The sequence below is a fragment of the Chrysochloris asiatica genome, unplaced genomic scaffold (genome assembly GCF_000296735.1).
Source record: "Chrysochloris asiatica unplaced genomic scaffold, ChrAsi1.0 scaffold00130, whole genome shotgun sequence".
NCBI lineage: Eukaryota > Metazoa > Chordata > Mammalia > Afrosoricida > Chrysochloridae > Chrysochloris > Chrysochloris asiatica.
This window is the reverse complement of record NW_006408648.1, coordinates 4,087,068-4,113,056: the sequence shown is the minus strand read 5'-3', so window position 1 is coordinate 4,113,056 and position 25,989 is coordinate 4,087,068. Positions and strand designations below refer to the sequence as shown.

Sequence of the window (25,989 nt, the reverse complement as noted above, 5' to 3'; positions counted from 1 at the left end):
GGAGTAGGTGTTGAACTCTACCCAAAATGTCCTTTTCCTCCGTTTATGTTCACAATGCATAAAGCTATAGTTAGGCAACCTGGGGAACAAAGAAGTAAATAAAACATGTTTCTTGTCCTTCAGGATCTCGCTGGCTCATACTAGAGATGACATGGCACACAGATTACTGAAGAACAGGATTGTCCCTGGTAGATGACTTACATGCTATACAGACAAAAAGGGCAGGTGTGGAACAGATAATTTCCTGGCTTTTAGGCAGCACCATAGAGGAGGAAAAGGCACTAAAGAGGAAAGAAATGTAAACTAGAAGGAAAGGAAGACTTTTCCAGGTAGAAGAATGGTATAGAAAGGTACAGAGGCAAGAAAGTGCAATGATGTATTATCTGTCTGAGTGTAAGAAAGCACATCCATTCTCTGGAGTATAAATTTACCTAAAAGGAATAGCTGAAGAGGTAAGGAGTGTAATTGTAGAAGTTAAGTGTTAGCCTGAAGCTACCAGAGAGTCACTGATGTTTTTGAGCTGAGTGGTCTTATGATCAAAGTAGTGTTTTATGATAAATAGCAATGAGGAATGGATTGGATTGGAAAGAAGATGGGCCAGAAACATGGAACTTGATTAGGAAGGCATCTAAGGGCAGCAACAATGTGACTGGATGAGAGAAGAAAGATATGAAAAAGACGGTAAAAGAAGGATGCATTCAATTAAATAGTTCTCCACATTTCCACTTTGGATATATTCATATCCTAAGACATCAGAGAGGTGTCTGCTGTGGTCCATTCTACTTAGGTAAGAATACCAATGGATCAGGCACTATTCCGTCTGTTAATGGTTCATTACTGACACTAGTTGGAGAAAATGGATAAGCCAAAAATGGTTCACTGGGTTTTGAATGAGGTTCTGCACACCTGCCACTTTCCTAGTGCTGTTTGTTCCGGCTATCCTTAACTGAATCTCTCTAATCTGAATTCACAGCTAGGTGAAAAGGCCCCCAAACTCACAAAGATGCGGGGAAGAATTCCCAATATCAAGAGTTCAGAGAATAGATTCACAAAGCAGATAACCACTTGGAAAATATCAACTCAAAAATGAAGCTAAGGGTTAATTTTGTTATACCAAACTAGAAAGTCAGAGGGATTTCTGGGTAGTATAGGGCATTATTGTATCCTCATTTTGACCTCCACAAAAGTAGATCTCACCATATTATCCACCATGTGTGGAAGTGATACCAAGAAAAGCTTCTATAAGGCAGGGAGCCACCGCGAGGCAAGAGAACACTACAAAGAAGTGGCTGAGACAGACCTGATTTTCATTCATTATCAGACGATCAAGTTATGGCTGTGAAAACAATGAACATCAGAGTTCTTTCTTTTACAGCACTCTCCCACCTAGCGTAAATAAGAGTGTGAGGGTGTACGTATGTGTGCTCATGAGTATGGTTTACTCGCCAGAGACCCCAGCCTAGCTCATTAGCCTTTCTGAGGCCAGATGGAAACAATCAGCTTAGTAAATAAGAAAACTATGTGCTTTGTGAACCCACCCATGGTCACTGGCTCTTCTTGTATGTGGACTTTCAATGCCACTCAAATTTCAGGAATATGTGGATATGTGTTCAGCATGTATGTTTACTTTTGTTTGGATACACCCCTTTGATTTACATAGTTTGCAAGAACTTAGCAGATTTCAGAAGGCACAGTATGAAGATGAATATTAGGGAGCACAATATATTCAAGCTGATTTCCTTCATACAGCTGTTCTAAACAGCTGCGGCAATTCTTTAAATGATTCAGGGCTCAATGGAGAAGATCCTAAAGTATTTCCCCCTTGCCATCCTGGTTGCAACAGTACATCAACAGGGAACTGTCAGAAATCCAGAAGAGATATCATTGCTGACATCAGATGGGTCTTGACTAAAAGCAGAGAATACCAGGAAGATGTTTACTTGTGCTTTAGTGACTATGCAAAGGCTTTCAATGGCTGATTAATTATGGATCACACTGCAAAGAATGGGTATACCAGAACACTTCATCGTGCTCATGAGGAACCTGTACATAGACTAAGAGGCAACCATTCAAACAGAATAAGAGGATATGAATGATTTAAAATTAGGAAGGCTGTGTGCCACGGTTGTATTATTTCACCATACTTATTTAACCTGTATGCTGAGAAAATAATCCAAGAAGCTGGATTATATGTAGAAAAATGCGGCATCAGGATTGAAGGAAGAATCATTAACAACCTGCGATATGCAGATGATACAACCTTACTTTCTGGAAGAGAAGGAGACTTGAGATAACTTATTGATTGAAGATCAAAGACTACAGCCTTCATTATGTATTGCACCTCAATGTAAAGAAAACAAAAGTCCTGACATTTGGACCAGTAAATATCATCATGATAAATGATGAAAAGATAGAAGTTATCACAGGCTTCATTTTGCTTGGATTCACAATCAACACTCATGGAAGCAGCAGTCAAGAAATCAAATGACATATTGCACTAGACAAACCTGAGTAAGATCTGTTTAAGTGTTCAAGAGCAAACACATCGGTTTGAGGACTAATGTGCACCTGACCCAAGCCATGAAAATACCCAAGGTATTTTCAATCACCTCACATGTATGTGAAAGTTGGACAATGAATAAAGAAGACTGGAGAAGAATAAATGCATTTGAATTCTGGTGTTAGAGAAGAATATTAAAAGTACGATGGACTGCCAGAAGAATAAAAAATCTGTGCTGGACGAAGTACAATCAGAATGGTCCTTAGAAGCCAGGAAGTTGAGGTCTTGTCTCTTGTACTTTGGACATGTTATAAGGATGGACCAGTCACTGAAGAAGGACATCATGCTTGGTAAGGTGAAGGGTTGGCAAAAAAGAGGAGGACCCCCAATGTGGTTGATTGACACAGTGACAAAAACAAGGTCTGAAATATAACAACAATTGTGAGGATGGAGCCAGACTGGGTGGTGCTTTGTTCTATTATGCACAGAGTCACTACGAGTGAGAACTGACTATACAGCATACAGCAACAACCCTGGCCAAGCATTTCTCCCCTTTCTATAATCCAAAATTGGACAGGACGGTGAGGGCTGGGTGGATTTGAGAAAGGGTTCAGAATGCATCCTACCTTGGCAGGCACCCTGAATTCACCATATTCTTTCAGTAGTTCCTGAGTCTCTTCTGTAGTCTCTCCAGTGGAGGTATGCGTTGAGAGGTAATATTCACCTGTTTCTTGGATCCAGTCTAGTGCCTGTGTGAGAAAACACACCCCCAAAGCTAGCTGTCAGTAGGAAAACATGCCATACTACAATGAAGGCTTCTGGTTTGAGACAGCAGCATGATGGATCCAGGAAATTTTAGACACAATTTGATTGGTATGTAGCTCTGAAATTGTCTTTGAATGAATCCTTTCCTGTTAGAGTTTGAATATCCTAGAAGCGAAGAGTCCCCTCCCTTAGGCTGGGGACTCTTCAAGGTCATACACAGTATCATCCATAAGTTAGGGACAACTGTCTCTAGCATCTTTTCACAAACTCTGAATAGATTGCTTGGTAAAAGCTAGATACGTGATAAATGACCACCTTTCCTCTTTGTTCTCTTCATCCTCACCTCCCATCTCCATGCTGCTGCAGTGGTTCTCTTCTGGACTATCCCAAGTCTTGGTCATCTGGGCCTCTGTACACTCACAGAATGGAGGCAAAGCCAGGGAAAGCTCTGGACATACCTGCTTAGCACTGCGCTCAAATACCACGTATTGCTGACACTGGTCTAACCGTCGCTTCTTCAATGTCCAGAAGTGTAGGACGCGATTCTCCCTCTGCAAGAGCTCACTCAAGATGGCTGCAGGCCAGAGAAGACAGTGCCGGTCACAGGAAGGCTCTGAACAAACTCAACCAACCACTTCACTAACATAGCCCATGTCTTGTAGCCATGACCTTCAAAGTCTCTCCACAGGACTAATCCAGGCATCAAAAATCCAGGGAACAAAAACTAGAAATAGAGAATTTCTCAGAAGGGAAACAGTATGTGACAAAACCAAGATCAGCATATGACTTTATGATTCCCAGTCCACGTCTTGTTCCCAGGCCATAAAATAGTCTTGTCTTGTGCTATTCAATATGGTAGTCACTAGCCACACACGATGATTGTTTTTGTTTATATTGTTATTGTTAGCTGTCATTGAGATGACCCCTAATTCATGGAGATCCCTAGCACACCAGAACGAGACACTGTCCAGCCTTGCACCCTCCCCATGACTGTCCTGGACCAGACACTGTGATCTACAGGATTTTCACTGGCTGATTTTCAGTTGTAGATTGTCAGGTTTTTCTTCCAAACCTTTAGATTAAAAGGTAATGAGTTAAATGTTAAATTTAGATTTTCAGTTGCACTAACCACATTTCTGGAGTCTTGGGGTAGTGCTGTAGGCTAAACAATGGATTACTAATCACAAAGTCAGTGGTTCAAACCCGACATCTGCTCCTCAAAAATTCTGTATGTGGTCACTATGAATCGGAACAGACTCAACAGCACTTAACAACCACAACCACATTTCACGTGCTCAACAACCACATATGACTGTTGGTACTGTACAATGCCAATATAGAACATTTACCTTGTCTCAGAAAATTATATTATATAGCACTGTCCTAGACTCTAAGATGAGTGAAAAAGCTTTGGGGAAATTTTTATCTTCCTTTTTCCATTCTAAATCTTGATGTATACTAACGATTGACCTGTGCCCCCTCCACCATCATCAGACTTGTTTTTCTTTAAGGAGAAGAAATGGCAAGTTTGCATAACATTGCATAAAGATTAGGTTACAGACTGCTTTAGGGAGGGGTAGGGCTTCTGGTCCATGCTGCTGTAGTGACCAGTGATATGACACATCTCTTACTGACCTTTTACTTGCTGCTCAGGCCCCCGGGTATGGCTGGCGACACTGGGCATGCTGACGTTATTCCTATGGATGTACTTGAGAAACACCTCAGCATTCCGCCGTGCCAGGGTGCAGGCCTAAAAGAGACAAGAGTATGAGGTCCCATTTCCAATTGAAGTATGGAAGCAAAGACACTGGGCAGGGATGCCCTCATCCCAGCCTTTAGGATGCTTGTAGGATGCTTGAGGAGATGAGGATTCTGGAACTCTGGGTAAGAAGAACTCTAGAGGGTCATGGTATATGGATACTCCAATTCCAATTTAGAGGGCTCACCCGCTGAGTCTGCCTTTTACTGAATAAAGAATTACTTCCTGTGGCTCCTCCCTTTCCATCTCAGATGAAAATAAGAAGTCAGTCATCCCTTGACTGTATGTCAATTAGACTTCACCAACATTAACTCTCAGCCTGGTTTTCCTGAACCCATAGAACGCCATTCATGACCATTGTCACAAACCCAGGGAACATAAACTCACATCAACATAAGCTTACACTTGAGAAAGTAAATTTGGTAAACAAATCACTAACCATGTACTCCAAATAGAAATGGAAACTGCCCATATTTCAAAGCTGTTTGCCCATTTAATCTATTTCCACCTTAATAACACAAATATACATCCTATTGCTGGGAAAACCAGATGGACACCAACAAATCAGAGCCATTATATTATAATCTTTAAGGAGCTCTGGTTGTATACATGTCGGGCTGCCAATCTGAAGGTCAGCAGTTCAAAACTAACAGCCGTTCCATGGAAGAAAGATGAGGCTTTCTGCTCCTGTAAAGGTTTATAGCCTCGGAAACCCTGTACAGAGTCGTTATGAGTTGGAACCGACTCCATGACACACCACCACCACTACACTATATCCTTTAAGTCTTACATGGACAGGCAAAAAGTTCCGTGTATAGATGGAGGAAATAAAGGCCTAGAAAAGGCAGGAGTGATGAAGTGAGTCAGTTCTAGAGTCTAGAATTACTGACCGTATTTCTGTTTTATCTCAAGACTATATATTTTCTGAATTTCTCTAAAAAGCATTGTTACTTTTTCCTCTGATTAGAATACTAAAATATGCTGAATCCATACTTTTCAGAATTGTCTCTAGAAAAAAATCTTCAAATGTTAGAAACATCTTACATTTTGTATATGATAAGCTTATTTTAAATGGCACATTAGCAACAATGGTTTCTGGGCACTCCGAGAAAAGCAGGGGCAAAGCTGCTGGAGTGTCCATCAATTCTGAGGCTCATGAACTTAACAGCTGGACGGACAGCGGTCCAAAGCAAAGGAATTCAACATGGCTCCATTAATGCAGACAAATGGAGAACTCTGCGTTCTCTCCATTGGATAACCAATTCCCAAAGCAATAGGGAGTTTCACACTGGAAAAAATCAGACCAGAAGGTTTTCTTTTTTAAAAGAAACAGTTTCTTAAAATAATGTTGATGAAGCAATGTCTTTACACCTTTACTTAAACTCCTCGATATGGTCTACTGAAACTTATTTAGATTTTGTGTTTTGAAACAGGAAAGACTTTTAAAAGAATTTAAAAATTCTAAGCACTGGACTGCTAACCACAGGCTTGGCAGTTCAAATCCATCAGCTGCTCCTTGGAAACTCTATACAGGGTCGTTATGAATTGGAACTGACTCAGTGGCACTTAACAACAACGTACATTTGTTGTTTAATCTTATTATTTATTGTTGTGTTGATTCCAACTCAACATGTACACAACCCTATTGGACAAAGTAGAACAGTTGCATAGGATTTCCTAGGCTAAATCTTCATGGGAGCAGATCATTTGGTTTTTTCTTCCATGGAGAAGCTGGTGGATTTGAACCACCCACCCAACTAGCAACCAAGTGCTTATCCATTGTGTCACCCTTTTGTCTTATTAATTGTTGTTGTTGTTATGTGCCGTGGAGTCGGTTCCGACTCATAGCGACCCTGTATAGGGTTTCCGAGGTTGTAAATCTTTACGGGAGCAGAAAGCCTCATCTTTCTTCCGCAGAACAGCTGGTAATTTTGAACTGTTGACCTTGTGGTTTGTAGCCCAATTCGTAACCACTACGCTACCAGAGCTCCTTTGTCTTATTAGTAAGAGCTGACTAATAAGGATTCTGGTTGAATGCAGGTGAAATACTAGAAAGATTAAAGAAGGGCATGAGGAGACCATTAACCAAAAACAACACACACACACATAGGTGGTCAAATAGAAAAAACTCCTAATAGAAGAAAAGGTGATAAGCAAAGAAAGAGGGGAGAAAGGAGAGGGAGAAAAGGGGACTGAATGAACAATACGCTAGTATCCAAGACCTTGAATAATAAACGGCTCTGACCTTAAGAAAGGCCTCCTTTTGTTCCAAATGTTTGCTGATGAGTGGAATGACGTGGTCCATCTCTGCGGCCGGCCCCAGTTTGTCTCGTCCACCACACCAGTCCTCATCTCGCCGGTATTCTTGCTCTAAACTCTCCAGGACACTACACACCTAACAAATCAGGAGGGAAAAGACTAAGTAAATTAATCAGTCCAGAAGTACTTCCTGAGGACCTTCAGCCAAGAAAGCCCTGCACTGGGGAAACTTTTCATTCCAAGTTCAGTTTGCAGACAGAGAATATGCAATGTTCCTGGGACATGTAAGAGAAATCCAGGAAGCAGTAGAAGTCATGTGCCTAGAAGTGAGGAGGTACTGTAGTTTCAGATATAGATTCCAACTTCTATGGTTCATAGCTAAAGCCTGACACTATGGGTTGATAACATTACCTAGAAACACTATTTAGAGAAAGACAGGAAGGAAAAATGACATTTTTGGGGTTTTCAAAGTTTATACTTCTGTGTTACATGCTAGCTACTGAGTCAGTTCTGACTCATAGTGACCCTATATAGGGTTTCCAAAGAGCAGCTGGTGGATTTGGACTCTCCACCTGTGGTTTGCAGTCCAGTGCTGACCCTACATATTATTATATTGTTGTAACCTTACAATACCTATGAATGATTGTGAATAAGAAAGAACAGGAAAGTGAGGTTTGGAGAAGAGCACTGACTTGCCCAACCATCTGTACTTGCCCCACAGTAAGCAGCCTCAAGCAGAGACAAAGGAGGATGGGGTGTAATTTATGGGCCATAAATGAATGTTACTTTTCCCTCCTCTGGGAAAAAATACTCCAGCAAAATGTCAAAGTCTTACTATAAGGCAATGACATTTCCAGGTCTTCTATCACAAAATGCAAATTTCTTTTAGAGGGATAACAAATTTGGGTTAACCTAAAAGACAATTAAGAATTTTTTCAATTCTAAAAATGTTTATGGGTCATGTTAATTGACTTATAAATGACCACACAAGATAGAAAACGCATCTGAAGAGAACATGACGGGAAAAAGTTATGTTGGGTGCCACAATTTTGAGACACAGAATAACCTAGGATCAGGGGCACTGATACCTAGGGGAGGGTGCATAAAACATAAATCCATATTACTATATTTCTCTTCAAATGAATTTTGTTTACTTGCTTGGCTATAGCAGCAGGGGAGAGCAGCTACAACTCTAAACTTGGCTGTCTTGGTATGGGAAGGCCATCCCTTTTGGGCATGGCTTTGGGAAGGATGTTCATTGGGTGATGAACCAACCTTCAGTGGTCTGAATGATGTCCCAGGTACACTCAGTCCAGGCATGTTTCCCATGTGAGGGAAGGTCTGTCCCCAAACCCTAGCTGACTTCATTAGCCCTATCTCTAGCATCGTGCACCTCTCTTTATCCAAGGCATGAAAGTGTACAGGTGGGCTCATGTCTTGAGAGAAAACAGAGTATAGATAGGCAGGCAAAACTACAAGGAAAAAAAAAATGGAATACTTGAGTCCCATCTCAGTTCTGGACTTAAAGTCAATACACATGGAAGATAGAATAATTCCAAAGATTGCCAATTTTAAACTCTTAAATTTAAAAAGTAAGGGAACCAAAACTTATAAAGGTAATTACTCTGGGCAAAGTCAGTTCAGGGTCACACTTTGTGGCCTTTAGCCCAGTGCTGTCAAATTAAATTTTGTGCATGATATTAGAGAGGAACAGAACCAATAGATCCATTTTGGAAGTACAGCCAGAGTGCTCCTTGGAGGCCAGGATGGCCAAACTTCGTCTCTCATACTTTGGCCATATTGTCAGGAGGGACGAGTCACTGGAGAAGGATATCATGTTTAGTAAGGTAGAGGGTCAGAGAAAATGAGAAAGATCCCCAAAGAGATGGATTGGCCAAGTGGCAGCATCGATGGACTCAAGCGTGGCAACAGTAGGGAGGCTGGCCCAGGATCGGGCAAGTGTTGCATTCTGGTGTGCATAAGGTCGCTCTAAGTCGGTACCAATTTGATGGCTACTAACAACAACAAATCGGGCTGCGAACCTTAAGGTCAGTGGTTCGAAACTACCAGCCGCTCTGCGGGAGAAAGATGAGGCTTTCTACTCCCGTAAGGATTTACACCCTCGGAAACCCTGTACAGGGTCGCTATGGGTCGGCTCCGACTCGAAGGCACTTAACAACAACAACAACAACAACAACAAGTCTCAATTTCCCCATACGGATTAGTTGTCCAGAACATTTTTGGAAAAGATAGTCCTTTTCCCATTGAAATGTTTTGTGAAAAAAATCATTTGACTATTCTGGACTCTAGTCTCTTTCACTGATATATATGTTGATGCTTAAACCAGCATGATTCTGTCTTGATCTTTGTAGCCTTAGCATAAGTCTTTAAAATCAGTGTAACTCCTTCAACTTTGCTTTTTCTTCTCAAGACTGTTTGATGACTCTAGGTTCTTTGCAATTTCATATAAATATTAAAATCAGTAATCAATTTCTAAACCAGTGAACAGCAGAATGAAACACCACCCTCATAACTGCTCCTATGTTGGAGTCACTATGTCAATCCATATCTTTGGGAGGAGGGTCTTTGTCTTTTTTGTTGACCCTCTACTTTACCAAGCATGATATCTTCTTCCTGACGATCTGTCCAAAATATGCGAGACACAGTCTTTCTGTCTTCAGTTCTAAGGCAAATTCTGACTGTATTTTTTCCAAGACAATTTTTTTTTGTTTTCATGGCAGTCCATAGTACTTTCAACATTCTTTGTCAACATCATAATTCAAATACATGGATTCTCCAGCCTTCCTTATTCATTGTCCAGTTTTCACATGCAAAGGAGGTAACTGAAAATACCATAGCTTGGGTCAGGTGCACCTTACCCCTCAAAGTGACAGCTTTGTTCTTGAACACTTTAAAGAGGTCTTTTGTAGCAGATTTGCTCGATTTCTTGACTGCTGCTTCCATGAGTATTGATTGTGGATCCAAGTAAAATGAAATCCTTGACAACTTCAATATTTTCTCCATTTTTCATTGATGCTGTTTGTTGATCCAGTTGAGAGGATTTTTCTTTTCTTTCCATGGAGTTGTAGTTCATATTGAAAGTTGTAGTCTTTGATCTTCATTATCAAGTGCTTCAAGTGCTCTTGGACTTCAGCAAACAAGTTGTATAATCTACAAATTTCAGGTTGTTAAAGAGCCTTCCTCCAATCCTGATGTCATATTCTTCTTTATATAGTTCAGCTTCTCAGATTATTTGCTTACCATGTTGTTATTGCTAATTGCCATCGAGTCAGTACCGACTCATAGCGACCCTATGCACAGCAGAACAAAACACTGCCCGATTCTGGGCCAACCTCAGTATTGTTGCCACGCTTGAGTCTATCGATGTTGCCACTTGGCCAATCCATCTCGTTGGGAATTGTCTTTTTTTTCTCTGACCCTCCACCTTACCAAACATGATATCCTTCTCCAGTGACTGGTCCCTCCTGACAATATGTCTGAAGTATGAGCGATGAAGTGTGGTCATCCTGGCCTCCAAGGAGCACTCTGGCTGCACTTCTCCCAACTTGGATCTGTTTGTTTTTTTGGCAGCCTATGGCATTGCCAATATTCTCCTCCAACACCATAACTCAAATACATCAATTCTCCTATGGCCTTCCTTATTCACTGTCCAGATTTCACATGCATATGAGGTTATTGAGAACACCATGGCTTGCTTACCATACAGACTGATAAATATGAAAGGATACTAGCTGGAAGCACACATGTTATGGTTTTAACCACTCAGTATCCCCTTGCTCTGTTTGAAGGTCTACCTTTTGGTTTATATTCAGGTTTCACATGAGCACAATTAAATGTTCTAGAATTTCCTTTCTTCACAATGTTATCCCTAGTTTGTTATGATCCATACAGTGGATTTCTTTGCATAACAAATAAAACACAAGTAAAAATCTTTCTGGTATTCTCTGTTTTTAGTCAAGATCCATCTGATGTCAGCAACGATATCCCTTGTTCATGTTCTCTTCTGAATCCAGATTGAATTTCCGGCAGCTCTCTGTCATTGCAACCATTTTTAAATTATCTTAAGCAAAAATGCTGCATTTGATTGGGTTTCCTTTCTTAGGAAGGGGTACAAATATGGATTTATTTCAGTCAGCTGGCCAGGTAGCTGTGTTCTAAATTTCTTGGCACAGACTCTTGAGCATCTCCAGAGTTGCATAAGTTTGTTGAAACATTTTAATTGGTATTCCATCAATTCCTGGAGCCTTGGTGTTTTTTGTTTGTTTGTTTAGTTTTTTAAACCAATGCCTTCAGTGTAGCTTGGACTTCTTACTTCAGTACCATTGGTTCTTGATTAGATATTTCAATCTGCACTTTGAACAATTTTTTTAGGGACAGTTACTCTGTATACTCTTTCCACTTTTTTTTTGGATGTTTCCTGCATCATTCAATATTTTGCCCATGGAATCCTTCAATACTGCAAGTTTAGGCTAAATTTCTTCTTCAGTTCTTTCAGCTTGAAGAAGACTGACCATGTTCTTCCTTTCGGGTTTTCTAATTCCAGGTCTTTGCACATTTCATTTAGAATACTTTACACTATAGCTGCCCTTTGAAATTTTCTTTTCAGCTCTTTTACTTCATTTCTTCTAGTTGCGTTAGCTATATTTCTATGCTCAAGAGCAAGTTTCAGAGTCCTTTTTGTAATATACATTGGGCTTTTCTTTCTTTCTTTTTTCTGTCTTTTCAGTGACCTTTTACTTTTTCATGTATGATGTTGTTGATGTCATCCCAAAACACCTCTGGTCTTTGGTCATTAATGTTCAATGTGTCAAATCTGTTCTTGAGCTGGTTTCAATTCATGTGCATATACTCAAGGTCATATTTTGGCTTTTGTGGACTTGTTTTAATTTTCTTCAGCTTTAGCCTGAACTTGTATATGAGCAATTGATGGTCTGTTCCACAGTTTTCCCCTGACCTTATTTTGACTGATGATATGGAGTATCTCCATTGTACCCACAGATGTAGTCAATTTGACTCTAGTGTGTGCCATGTGATGAGGTCCATGATAGTAACTATTTATGCTATTGAAAAAGATATAAAGAAGTACTCATTGGTCTTGCAAAATTCTACCATGCAATCTCACTTTTGACGATGACAGCATCATTTCTGTCATCAAGGCCACATTTTCCAACTCCTGATCTCTCCTCTTTGTTTCCAACTTTCAAATTCCAATCACCAATAATTATCAGTTCATCTTGATTGTATACTTGATTAATTTCAGACTGCAGATGTTGGTAGAATTCTTAAATTTCTTCATCACTGGCTTTAGCTGTTGCTGCATATATTTGAATAATAGTGGTATTAATTGGTCTTCCTTGTAGGTTTTTGGATATTATCCTACCACAGACAGTATTGTACTTCAGGATAGATCTTGAAATGTTCCTTTTGATGATGGATGTGACATCATTCCTCTTGAATTTGTCATTCCCAACATAATAAAGTATGATTATCTGACTCAAAATGGTCAATATCAATCTGTTTCAGCTCACTAATACGTACATATTTATCTTTATGTGTTTCATTTCATTTTTGGTATCTTCCCCTTTTCACATTCATGATATTCCAAAGTTCATACTCACAAATTTGACATTTCATGTTCTGATTATTAATGGCTATTTGCAATTGTTTCTTCTAATTTTGGGTTGTGTCCCATTGGCAAATGAAGATCCCAAAAGCTTTGCTCCCTCCATGTCATTAAGGTTGACTCTATTTTGAGGAGGCAGTTCTTCCTCGGTTGTATTTTGATGGCCTTCCAATCTGAGGGGCTCATCTTCCCACAGTATATCAGACAATGTTTTGCTGCTATTCATAAGGTTTTCAGGAGATAATCCCTCAGAAGTGGACCACCTATTCCTTGTTTCAAGTCAGTTCTTAGTCTGGAAGCTCTGCTGAAACCTATCCACCATGGGTGACCCTGCTGGAATTTGAAACATCAGTGGCATAACTTATGGCATGACAGTGACACGCGAGCCACTACAACACAACAAATGGACAGACACGTGGAGCAAGAAGTCTGAAGTCCTTGGAATTCCGAGTTTTTAAGTGGCTCCTAGTTACCAAAAGACAGCGAACTATGTCTCCTCAATTAGATGGGGACCCCATGAATGAAAGAGTTACATGTGTTTCAAGCAAGTATTCACTTTCTTCTTCTGGCCTTCATATGAAGAATACACTTCTCTGCCTTAGTGATCCTGGTTTGGATGTGTGATTTCTTTGGCAATGGGATATTAGAGAATGCAAGCTTAGAGCACAGTAGGTTTGGGGCTCTTGCACTTACACTTCTAGGAATTGCTGGTTGAGGAAGATGAAAGCCATGGGTGCAAATCTAAACCCACTCTGCAGTTTGTACCCTAGGTCAACCAAGTTCAGCCTAGTCAGCTGGAGTGCAGGTACTTAAGCAAAAACAAATGCCTATTGTTTTGTTCTACAGAGTTTTGGGGGTGGTTTGGGTGTCAAGAGCTGATACACTGTTCTAATCTAGCTTCTAGGATATGCCCAATTTCTACTTCTATACCTCAATAAAGCTCTTATGAGTTTGAGAAGTTTATAAGAAAACAAAACAAAAAAAAACCCAGAGTCCACTGCTCTGATGGAAAGGATTACAAAAAAATACCAACTGTGGTGGTCCACAAACTGATCTCCTATACTAAGAAGTTAGGACTGAAAGGTCTGGCTTCTTATTAGGACTGTCAGTGTGATTCAGAAAGTGACCCTCTGTCAGCCTTGGCCCAACAGAGTTCATTCCTTTCCACTCACCTGCTCAGAAGTTTTGTAAAAGGCCACAGAAGCGTTGACCAGTTTTAGCCGGTCTTCCATCTTCAGCATGAGCTGCTGCCAATGCAAGGCTACCTTCTCAGCACATTCCCGGATGGCCTCGGCGTCGTAGTGGCCAGCCTGGAGCAAGGCCTCAGCTTTCTGCTGTACCTGAAGGGCGCTCTGGTGTGTCTTCTGCAAGGAAGTGGCATGAAAGAGGGACTGGGCACGAGGGGAGGAGAGAAAGGTCCGTGGGAACGACCCAGACGTGGTATGGGAGGGGGTGGAGTGAGGCGTGAGTGGAAAGATGCAGAAAAGTTAAAGAGCTTTAAATGACTGATTCAAGCATTTTTGTCATGCAGATCAATACATTATTGTTTCTAAAGCATACTTCTAGAAGAATACCATACAAGTTCATTATTAGCTAATCTCTCAGAACACTAACTCCTGCCCCTCCTCCTTTCTCCTCTATTTGCATCACTCGGGGTTTTAAGGAGAGGTCAGTTTCTGTGGAAGAAAAAAGCCACATTTATATCTGTTCCCTAATTGGTTCATAGATTAGTTAGTTACATTTCCTTCCCAAAGAGAATTATAAAATTGGTCATCATATTGAGTTTTCAAAAGGAGATCATTGCTACAGCCCCATTTTATAGATCAAATAAATATAGCACATCAAAAGAGAAATCTCTATGCAACAAAACTCCAGCCAACAAAGCAATCATTTACACACTACTAGTGGTTACAAATTGGGCTGCTAATCTCATGATCAGCAGTTTGAAACTACCAGCTGTTCCATGGGAGAAAGATGAGGCTTTCTGCTCCCGTAAAGATTTATATCCTCAGAAATCCTGTACAGGGTCTCTATGAGTTGGAACCGACTCCACGGCACATAACAATAACAACAACAATCAGATGGAAAGGATTCCAGTAGAAGAAATTAACTTTTTAGGTTAATAAAACTGAAGACTATTATACATTATCCTTTAGTTATCCAACCAAGGAGCAAAGTAGTCCTGCAGATAATTCAACTCAATATATGACTCCCACATCACTTATATATGGACTATAATATCTTATATATGTTCTGGTGGAAAGTTTAGTTTGTTAATGCTTCCTGAATCCAGCTAATTGTGGTTTTAATTCTCTGAGTTCATATTAAATACAAGAGGTGAGAAGACCTGACAGGAAGATTGGGTATAGCTAAATAGGGCTAAAATAAAATACTGACATGGGCGATCCATGAAGGAATAGTACAGTCCCACTGACTTGAAAGAATTAATAGCATTCTGAACTCAATTGATGGGGTCACTTCCACCCAATAAATCAAACTGAATCCATTGCTGTCATATTGGTTCCAGCTCATGGTGACCGGTGACCCCATGTGTTATAGAGTAGACCTGCACTAAAGGGCTTTTTGGCTATAAGCCTTTATCCCATAGTGCCATTGGGTGGGTTTGCACCACCAGTCTTTAAGCTAGTAGCCAAGCACAAACCATTTGTGTCTCCCAAGGACCCTTGTTATAGCACAGTGTTAATTTGACCTTCTCACTTTTAGAAAGGGAGCATTGTGGCTCTGTAGCACTGGACTGCGAATCACAAGGTCAGTGGTTCAAGCCCACCAGCTGTGCCATGGGAGAAAGATGAGACTTTCTGCTCCCACATAGATTTACAGCCTCAGAAACCCTATACAGGTCACTATACAGGGTAACCCTGGGTGGTGCAAACAGGTAAGTGCTCAACTACTAGCTGGAAGGTTGGTAGTTTGAATCCACCCAGTGTTGTCTTTGAGTCAGGCCTGAAGATCTGCTTCCAAAACATCGTAGCCTTGAAAATTCCATGGAGCAGTTCTACTCTGCAAACATGGGGTCACCATGACTCCGAATCAAGTCCATGCCAACTAATATCAGCAAAGTCCCTTTCAGCTTTAAAGCTCTAACTTTATACCAGAAACATCACGCCCTTTTGTCAATTCAAAAGGCTTTAGGGTTTTCCCCATTGCTATGAAGTTAAGTCCAGGGAGGCTGTTATTAAAAATTCTCTACAATGTGGTCCTAAACTATGTCTCCAACATTATGATATACTATTTTCTTACAAAAAAACCTTTGAAACTACATACTATGTAATTTCTTATTGTGTTCCATTATTCTTCATGCCTTTAATGGGTGTCTCTTAGGCTCTTCCATCTATATCCTAGTCTTCCTTTGAGAGTCATCTCAAGTCCTTCCTCCTTCAATGAGATCTTTTCCAGCAACATGAGATGCATTGAAGAAAACTCTTTACTGAATTTCAATGCCACTTAGCTAATGTTTGATGAATTCTCCTTACTTAGACTATGAACAGCAGAGGCTATTCAAAAATAATTTTAACATCTGTCATTCACCAAGGGTCTACTCTGTGTTCGACACTTTGCTTATGCATCTATATTTTTCTAGTCCACACGACATTACTAAAAGGAGGATATTAGTATTTCCATTTCGTAGATTAAAATACTGAGCCTCAGGCTAGTTAAGTGACTTTCTCAGTAATGTACAACAAGGAAGTGCTGGAAGTAAGAATAAGACTCGGTTCTGACCTATTCCCAAACTTATGTCCTTTTCAGCGTTGCACACCACATCATTTTCTCTCCAGTAATTAGGGCAATATTTACAGTATGTCACTCAGAGTAAAGACTCACCAAATAAACAGCAGTGTCTCTGATAATTATTTGGTGGATCGTCACTCAATATATGAAGCCAGCATATAACTATTGTCATATACCCGTTATTCTGTCTTTTTCTCTGAGAGTGGAGGAGGACATTTTTCCTATAATTTAGGCTATATAAACCAATCCCATTCTCACCACCTTAGTAATAAACCCTCTTGCTAATTCTTAACGCCATTATTATCTGATAATCCTCCACCTTTCATTTCCAAAAGGAAAAGGGATTTTCCGTAAGTCATAATCTGCTTTGCTAAGCTTAAATCATCATTTTGCATTGATTTCTACTCCTCATTACCCATCTCTACTAAGTGCTATACCTTTAAGACATGAATTATAAAAAATATTAATATTTAGTAGGAGTACACAGAAGAAAATGGAATCAAATCAATGAATTCATTATCCAGTTATAACAACTTTTTTTTTGGACACAATGCTATGCATAAAATGGAAAAGAAAATACCAAATAAAAATGGATTTGAAAATGGAATCTGTTTCTGTGAGGTTCACAGTCCTTGAAGACTTATCAGTCACAGTATCTTGAGTATTAATAAATAGTAACCTAGGTTAACTTGGTAAGACCATGCTGCTTCTGGGTATCATGCATGTTCTCCATTCTGAATGGCTCGAGGGTAGTTTACTAAAGTCAAGACTGTTTCATATAAAGTCTGACCTTTTTAAAGAAGACCAAACTTTTCAACCAAATGAAGCCATTCAAGCGTGGGTGAGCACTCATCCTGGTTTTCCTATGTGCCAGGGCTAGCATATGTCTATTTTTCTGACTTAGTTGTTAATAATCCCCTCCTTCACTCTTAAAAGTATCTCAGTGTGAGCAATACATCATATGGTCATTCTACCTATAGCTGTTTTATTTTCCCTTCAGGAGCCAAGGGTTCTTCTAGGGGCCAATGAGTCAATTTATACTGCCCATCAAGCAATCATTGTAAAAACTTCAATAACACTATCAAAATGGATGACGTCAAACTAGACTATTTATATTCCCTTTCAGTTGCTTAAGGCCTCCCTGGCCTATCTCCCCCTGATGCAGAACCTGGTATCAATGTGTCACATTTAGAGAGAAGCACAAGGTCACTTAGAGAAAGCGTTTATGTTGAAATCTGGTTCTGTGCTCATCACTATTCTAGAGAGGCTGCAGACCCTGCCTACCTTCTCTTCCCAACATTGTCTAGAAACCCAATTGCTCTGTCATGTCCTCTTGAGATTATAGACATTAGAAGGGCTTATATCTCAAAATGAATTCCAAGAATATTTGATCATGTTGTACTCTCATAGCAATGCACATCTGATTAAGAGATGAATATGCTTAGTGAGACTCTATTCTGTAAGGGTACCACAGAGTCTAATACAAAATTTAATACATACTGTGTACGTAGTCACGCGGAACTTAATTACTTCAATGGTACTGCCAAAGCATTAAAGATCCCTGATGATGCAGCGGTTAAGCACTCAGCTTCTAACTGAAAGGTCAGTGGTTTGAACCCATCAATCACTCCATGGGAGAAAAGACCTGGTGATTTGTCCCCATAAAGATTAAACCTATGGTTGCGTTGATTCTAACTCAGTGATGCCATAGGGTGGGGCAGACTGTAATCTTTATGGAACTAGACTGGTTCATTGTTCTCTTAAAGACTGTCTGGTGGGTTTGCAAAACAACCTTTTGGTTAGCAGCCAAGTGCTTAACCACTGCATCACCAAGGGCTCCCTCCTGTAAAGACTGCAGTCCAGGAAACCCTAAGGGGCAATTCTACTCTGTCATAAGTTGTTGTTAAGTGCTGTCGAGTTGGTTCCAACTCATAGTGACCCTGTATAGGGCTTCCAAGGAATGGTTGGTGAGCTTGAACCACTGACCTTATGGTTCAAGTTTAGATTACAGTCCAGCACATTAACCCACAGCACCACACCAGGATTCCATTTGGGTCACTAAAAGTTGGAACAGACTCAGTAGCACCCAACAGCAACAACAGCCAATACATTTATCCACTGTTTCCCACCTGAACAATGAGATACTCAGTGAGCCACGACATTTAGTTTTACTTGCCTAACAACTGATTAAGAGAATAGGAATTTAATGACTTTGACAGAACAGGTAAATTTTCATCTTCAAGGAGAATAAAGAGAAGATATGGACAAGAGCTGTTTTCTCCCTGCCCAGCATCTCTTAGTACTTCTTGCCACATCTCTAGTCTGATTGCCCATCCTTCATTCTCTCTTTACTGCTTGTGCCTTTCTTTGGGACCTTGACCACTGTGTGCCTGTCTCTATTTACACTGCAGTTCTGATTCTGATTTCCCCTCTGCAGCAAATAGATCTTAATTCTGTCAAATCTGTGTGTGTTAGTAAACGACAATATAGATGTTGTTGTTGTTGCTAAGTGCCATCGAGTCGATTCTGACCCATAGCGACCCTGTATAGGGTTTCCAAGGAGCAGCTGGTAAGCTTGAACCACCGTCCTTGCAGTTCAAATGACTTTGCAGTCTGACACATGAGCCCACAGCACCACACCAGGACTCTGCAATAGAGATAGCTGAGGAGAATAGAACATCTTTCCTTAGAAAATTACTTGCACTTACTGTAGGTGTGTCTATTTTCAAATCTCAGCTTCTTGAAATTTTGCTTTTATGAAAGACCTTTTTATGCTAACTGGAAGAAATCCCAATAAAATGTTCACTTTTATAGAAAGAGGTGAAAGTGAAAAGTGTTCAGTGTTTTGTTTTGCAGCCAGCCATTTGAGAGGTAGTCCATACCTTGAATAGTTTGGCACCAAGTACTATCCCCAAGCACTACACTCAAGGTCTTAGCATCAAGCCACCATAGCTGTGGACTATGGCTGTTGTTGTTAAGCGCTCACTCATAGAGACCCTGTCTAGGATTTCTGAGGAGCAGCTGGGGAGCTTGAACTGCTAACCTTACGGTTTAAAACAACCTTAAGGTCCAGTGCCATAACTGGACTTTGAAGGGGGCTGCAAAAAGTTCAGGAAAAAATGGAGTGAAAAGATCATGAAAATTTCCCACAAACTTTTTGAAGCACTCTCATATGTTGTTACTTTAAGTGTTATGTGTCATTTGGTGTGATTTGGTAGGCTAGTTTTTGGGTATGAGGACACTGAAAAATGTTTTACCACACAAATTAATGGTAATTGCCTCTTCACTTTATGAAGTTTCAATTTATGATAGGTTTCATGGAAATGCTCTTCTTTTGCACAGTGGGGAAAACCTATTTTTTGAATACTAGCAATGGTTCTTAAGAAGATATCAAGCATCTTATAGACATATATAGTTCATCTTAATATTACATACAAGACAGTTTCTGGAAAATTAAATGACTGAATTCAATCAATTAGTATATTAAAAGACAGATGTGTAGACACTGTCAGTTACAATTTTATTATTTCCTCACCGTTGTTGTGGAAAATTCTCATTAACAACCCCTTCTTGCTGTGTAACTCCTTCGACCTTTCTTACACACTCAGAAATGGGTTGCATTGTACAGAACCACAAGTAATAAGTGTCTTTGAATTTCTCACTCTTGATCTCTTTTCCCACTGGTACTGAACTTATTTTTTAATATAGCTCCCATGTCCCACTTCCAAATTTTTTCCCCACACCACTCCAAAGTAATCAGCTCAAGTCTCTTTGGGAAGGAGAATGTTCTAGTGGAAAGGATAATTAAAGATATCAATTAACATCAGAAAAATTGATATTAGATTAGTAAGTGGAATTTTATGTTAAAATCGACTTTAAGAAAAGTCTCAGTTAGTGAACTTTCTATTAGAAACTTTTTCTATCAAGATGATTACCACCACTATTACTGAACAACAATTTTCAGTGAAGCAAACTATCTGGTGCTATCTGATCCAATTCTAATTGTTAGTGTTTTAAGGTAGAATCTGACAATAATACTTAAAATGTGATACATAAACCAAATGTCTTAAAATAAAATCCTAATTTACTACAGATGTTTACACTTGTTCATCTTCAAGGCTGAGTAATTTTCAACTGGAAGTGGCTTCTAACCTTTAAACTTTATACTTCTCACTTTGTACATGGTCAATCATGTGGAAAAACTCAGTGTATAAGGAACCTTACAGGTTGAAGATACCTATATATAACATTGTTGTTGTTGTTAAGTGTTGTCGAGTTGATTCTGACTCATAACAACCCTGTACAGGGTTTCCGAGGAGCAGCTGGTGGGTTGGAACTGTTGACCTTGTAGGTCGCAAGGCAGTGCTGATCCTACAGTGCCACACCAGGAGACCATATGACATAGGTAGAATATTCACATTTAGAATTTATGACATAAATATTTGTCGTCTAAAGCCATATGTCCTGGCGGCAATTTTCTCCTCCATCAGTTCCTGGGTAAAAGGGAGAATGCCTGACTCATCTCACTAAGCAGTGGGGGCTTCACTACCTGAAGGAGCACCCACACCTTGGGGATCATCCCACTGGAGGTACAGAGCAGAAAGGGGAGGACAATGCAACCAGATTTGGGTGTTACCTCGATGGCCAGTTGGAACTGCTCATGTTCCCTCTGCAGTTGCTCTGCTTCAGACAACGAGCTGGCGTTGACCAGGCTGGCACTGAGCATGGACTCCCCATTGCGGATCCATCCCAGGACCTGGGGAGTCAGGACAAACACACAGGTGAGTAGCCTTCCACAGCTTCCGTGAGATGTTGCCTTCTCTGGTTTATCCACAGTTAGAGAGGAGATAGGTAGGGTCTGGATAATTAAAATGGTTACCTTCCCAACTGTGCCTGGCATCTTGTATCCTAAGGTACTATATTTTGTGAGCCAACATCACCCCAGCTTCATAGTCTCTTTCCTATCCTCACCATTCATTTGTTCCAATTTCCTCACCCACTGAAGTTAAACACTCCACTTAGAAACACCTTTTTTCCTCAACTAGATTTTGTGTGTACCACCAGAGGCACTCACCACAGACTTCCTTGTTCAGTTATTTTATCCATGTTTTATGTCTCTACTTGGAATGTAAACTACTGAAAAGCTGGGGTAATATACTAGTCATATTCGAATCTCACTCAGTACATTGTTTGATGGGTGTGCAGTAATGTTTTTGAAAGAGTGAACAAGTATCCAGGTGGAAATACCCCAAGTAGAACCGAGCAGTGAGTCCAACCTCCTTTGCTTTGGAAAAAGAACCAGAAGTAGACAGATTTGAGTTTTGGTAGGTAAACAACTCAAAGGAAGGAGGAGGAAGAAAGAAAATAAGCAAAATCCACACTGAATCATCAGAAAAAGGGAGAGTGAGTTATATTTTCCTTAAATTATTTAAAAGTTATGACTAGGCTGAATGTAATATCTAGGTGATCTTAATGAGTACTGGAGAGAAGGAACCCCAGCCAGGAAATCTTAGGAGAAATGACTGACACTGGCTAGACCATTCTCGGTAAAACGGAGATGGACTAATCATAGAGAATAGAGTCATCACTGACAATCAAACCAAAAGGGTCAAGCTCTGCAAATCTACCTTGTGTCCAAACACCAGAAAATTGCAAGATTTAAAAAATACTTTATTAGTGAAACTGAAATTTTGCTTGGAGGGGAAATAAAAGATCTTCTGAAATTTCAATAATTTGTAAATACTGTCTGTTTCTTAATTCAAGGTAAGGAGAAGATACCACATGCGTTTCAGACTTGTCTTAAGATATTTTCTTCTCCCCTCCATTTGTTCATGTTGCCCTATCAGAAAGCACTAAGTCCTCTTTCCTACTTCATAATCCTCATAGGCATCTCTCAAATTTCCTCCCTGGGCAGAAAATGATGGATGCCATATTGTGCATGGATGACATCAAGGGCATAAATCCCACTGAAGCCAGGCTATCTGGATTGAGATGTTAATTCATGGACAGTCTGGCAGACTGTGGATGAGCTGCCAATCCGTAAAGCAATTAGTTGCAGAAAATAACTGCTGAGAGTGCATGTGTGAAGCTCATGATGTCACTGGTATAATGTAGATGGCTGGCTAATGGTACTAGCAATTTTGAAAAGCTGCCTCTCAGTTTGGGTACATGCATACACAAATTATATACCCAAATACTTTCTATTAGGAAAATGGAGCTCACAATGAGTTTTGACCTGTGTAAATCCTTCTGCCATGACTAACTGCAGTTTGCTTGGTTCACAAATTCATTTGAGGGTTGTTAGAGAAACATCTTCTCCAAGTACACCACAAATCAACCTCTGGGGAGCAACTGACTCACATGGACCTCCTGATTATTGCTGAAATATATATATTTTTCTATTTTCAGCCAACTAGAAGCTCCAGTTGTAAACTAAGATGGTGGAGATCCCCATTTTACCGCTTTTCCATTTGGAAATAATCATGGGCTTAGTCCCCACTCTTGTCACCAAGTCATTCTGTTTATAAAGGCATTCCAGGACTCAAAAATGGGACTGTGTGATTTTAAGGAGATGAAAATTCTTGGTTATTTGTATTCATGGCTTATACCCTGGGGTAGGACTAATCTCTGTGGATAAGCCAGTCCTTGGATCAAGACTAAGACAGAGTAGAAAATATGAAGTTGGGACAGCTGGTCTTATTACTTACCTGGAAAAATCATTTAACTCCTCAGAGCCTTGGCTTTTTTCATCTGTAAAGTAAGGATAGTATTTCCCTTTCTGTATTTCAGGGTTGGTGCAATGTACTATAAATAACCCTATAAAGCCAGATGATGATGGTGACGATGTTGGCAGTGGAGGTAGTGATCCTTAGTTTTGGAACAAAGCTGTGATTCTTTACTTAGAACTCTCCCAGTTAGAAGAGAAAGAATGATAAAATTTCATTTTATTACAGTATTTGTATGAATTTCTAGGTACACCTGATAATGATTCAGGTACCATAGCTGTTTTTTGTGATCATCATTATTTGTATTCTGACCAATGACAACAATTCTGACCAATGACAACAATGTTGGTATAATTTACTTTTACTGAAGTCCTTTATTTTTCTGGTTTATAAAAACTGATTGTTTTTTCTTCTGTGAGCATCCAAATACATGCAGGGTAGTAAATGTCATTTTGAGGATTAAGGTGTGCCAGACTCAATATATGGTATTTTCAATCACCTCATATGCATGTGGATATTGGACAATGAATAAGGAAGAACTGATGACTTTGAATTATGATGTGAATAAAGAATATTGACTATCATGGGCTGCCAAAAGAATGAACAAATCTGTTCAGAATGTTCCTTAGAAGCAAGGATGGTGAAAACTCTGTCTCACATAGTTTGGACAAGTTATCAGGAGTGACCAGTCCCTGGAAAAGGAAATCACGCTTGGTAGAGGGTTAATGAAAAAGAGGAAGACCCCCAACAAGATGGATTGACACAGTAGCTGGCACAGTGGACTCAAACAAAGCAATGATCAGAGGATGGCACAGGACCACGTAATGTTTGTTAAGTTGTACATACACAGGATCTCTATGCCCTGGAACCAACTGGATAGCACCTAACAACAACAACAAAGGTAACAAAAAAAACGATACATAAAATTTAAAAAATATTCACTTTACTAAACTCAAGCTGTGTGACTATGGAAACATCATTTAAAGTCTCCAAGCTCAATTTTCTCACCTTTAAAATGAGAATACTTTCCTTGCTTAAGTCACAAGATAAAGATAAAATAACATGAAAATATTTTATAAATCAAAGATTGTTGATCAGTCATTTTAGGTAACAGTTTGCCTAATAGGTTAGATGATCTATAAAGGTCACTTCTAACTCTAACATTCCATCCTTTTTTTCAAAATTCAAAGAGTACCCCTTCTGGTTTCATGTTGTTGTTGTGTGCTGTCAAATTGGTTTCAAATCATAAAGACCCTGTGCAGGTTTGAGGCTGTAAATCTTCGCAGGAGCAGAAAGCCTCATCTTTCTCTAGTAGAGCTCTACCCACAAACCAAAAAAAATAAGTTTTATAGAAATGACAGGAACAATGTTGTCCCTTTGGAACCTAGGAGACAGACCAGAAATTCAGCTCAGTTAGACTTGAGAAGGGGAACCAATTATTGAGATGTATGGCTTACGCCCACCACTCGTCTATCAGTTTGTCATACTGTGGTGGCTTGTGAGTTGTAGTGATTCTGAAAGTTATGCCACCAGTATTTTAAACACCAGCAGGGTCACCCATGGTGGACAGGTTTCAGATGAGCTTCCAGATGAAGACAGACTAGGAAGAAGGAGTGATAAACTACTTCTAAATATTTAGTCACTGAAAACCTTATGAATAGCAGAGAAACACTGTCAGATATAGTGCCGGAAAAAGAGCCCCTCAGGTTGGAAGGCACTCAAAATGCAACTGGGGAAGAGCTGCCTCCTCAAAGTAGAGTTGACCATGATGATGCGAATGGAGCAAAGCCCGTGGGAGAAAAGCCCATGGGATCTTCATTTGTTGATGGGGCACAACTCAAAATGAAGAGAAACAGCTGTAAACATCCATTGAAAATCGGAACATGGAATATATAAACTATGAATCTGGGAAAATTGGAAGTGGTCAAAAATGAAGTGGAACACATAAACATCGATATATTAGGCATTAGTGAGCTGAAATGGACTGGTATTGGCCATTTTGAATCAGACAACCACATGGTTTACTAAGCCGGAATGACAAATAGCAGAGGAATGGTGTTGCATTCATTGTCAAAAAGAACATATCCAGATCAGTCATGAGGTATGACACTGTCTGTGATAGGATAATATCCACGTGCCTACATGGAAGCCCAGTAAATACCACTATTATTCAAATTTATGCACCAACCACTAAAGCCAGTGAGGATGAAATAGAAGAATTCTACCAACTTCTTCATTCTGAAATCGATCAAACATGCAATCAAAATGTATTGATCAGAGGCATGGTTTGATGGTGGTTAGGGTGGAGGTGCAGTGAAGTTCGCTGTCAGCAATACCACAGAATACCAGGCAAAGCAGATCCAGGGCAGAGCTCCCAAACTCGGAACCATATAGGTACAAATATTTTAAAAGTTTGAAGGGTTATAGCTAGTGGAACTTGAAGCTGAAGTAAGAAATCGCATACTTTTGAATCTGCCAGGCTCAGAGGCCTGGAGCCGACATCTTGGGTGAGAACAAATGGCAAGACCAAGTGGGGAAGCAAAAACACCATGGAAAAGTGTCACGGGAACCTTGGAGCAACGGTTTG

General features: G+C 40.0%; 1 protein-coding gene across 1 annotated transcript in view; it reads right to left on the bottom strand.

The window, feature by feature from the left end:
- The window catches only part of LOC102833043 (kalirin-like), a 398,989-nt gene that overhangs the window by 82,535 nt on the left and 290,465 nt on the right, over positions 1 to 25,989 (bottom strand). The window contains exons 16-21 of the mRNA XM_006869427.1: positions 21,314 to 21,433; positions 14,100 to 14,291; positions 7,270 to 7,419; positions 4,901 to 5,015; positions 3,724 to 3,839; positions 3,127 to 3,249 (exon numbers count right to left, since the gene is read on the bottom strand). Coding sequence (XP_006869489.1) covers positions 3,127 to 3,249; positions 3,724 to 3,839; positions 4,901 to 5,015; positions 7,270 to 7,419; positions 14,100 to 14,291; positions 21,314 to 21,433 — 816 coding nt within the window. The remainder of the gene's footprint in view (positions 1 to 3,126; positions 3,250 to 3,723; positions 3,840 to 4,900; positions 5,016 to 7,269; positions 7,420 to 14,099; positions 14,292 to 21,313; positions 21,434 to 25,989) is intronic.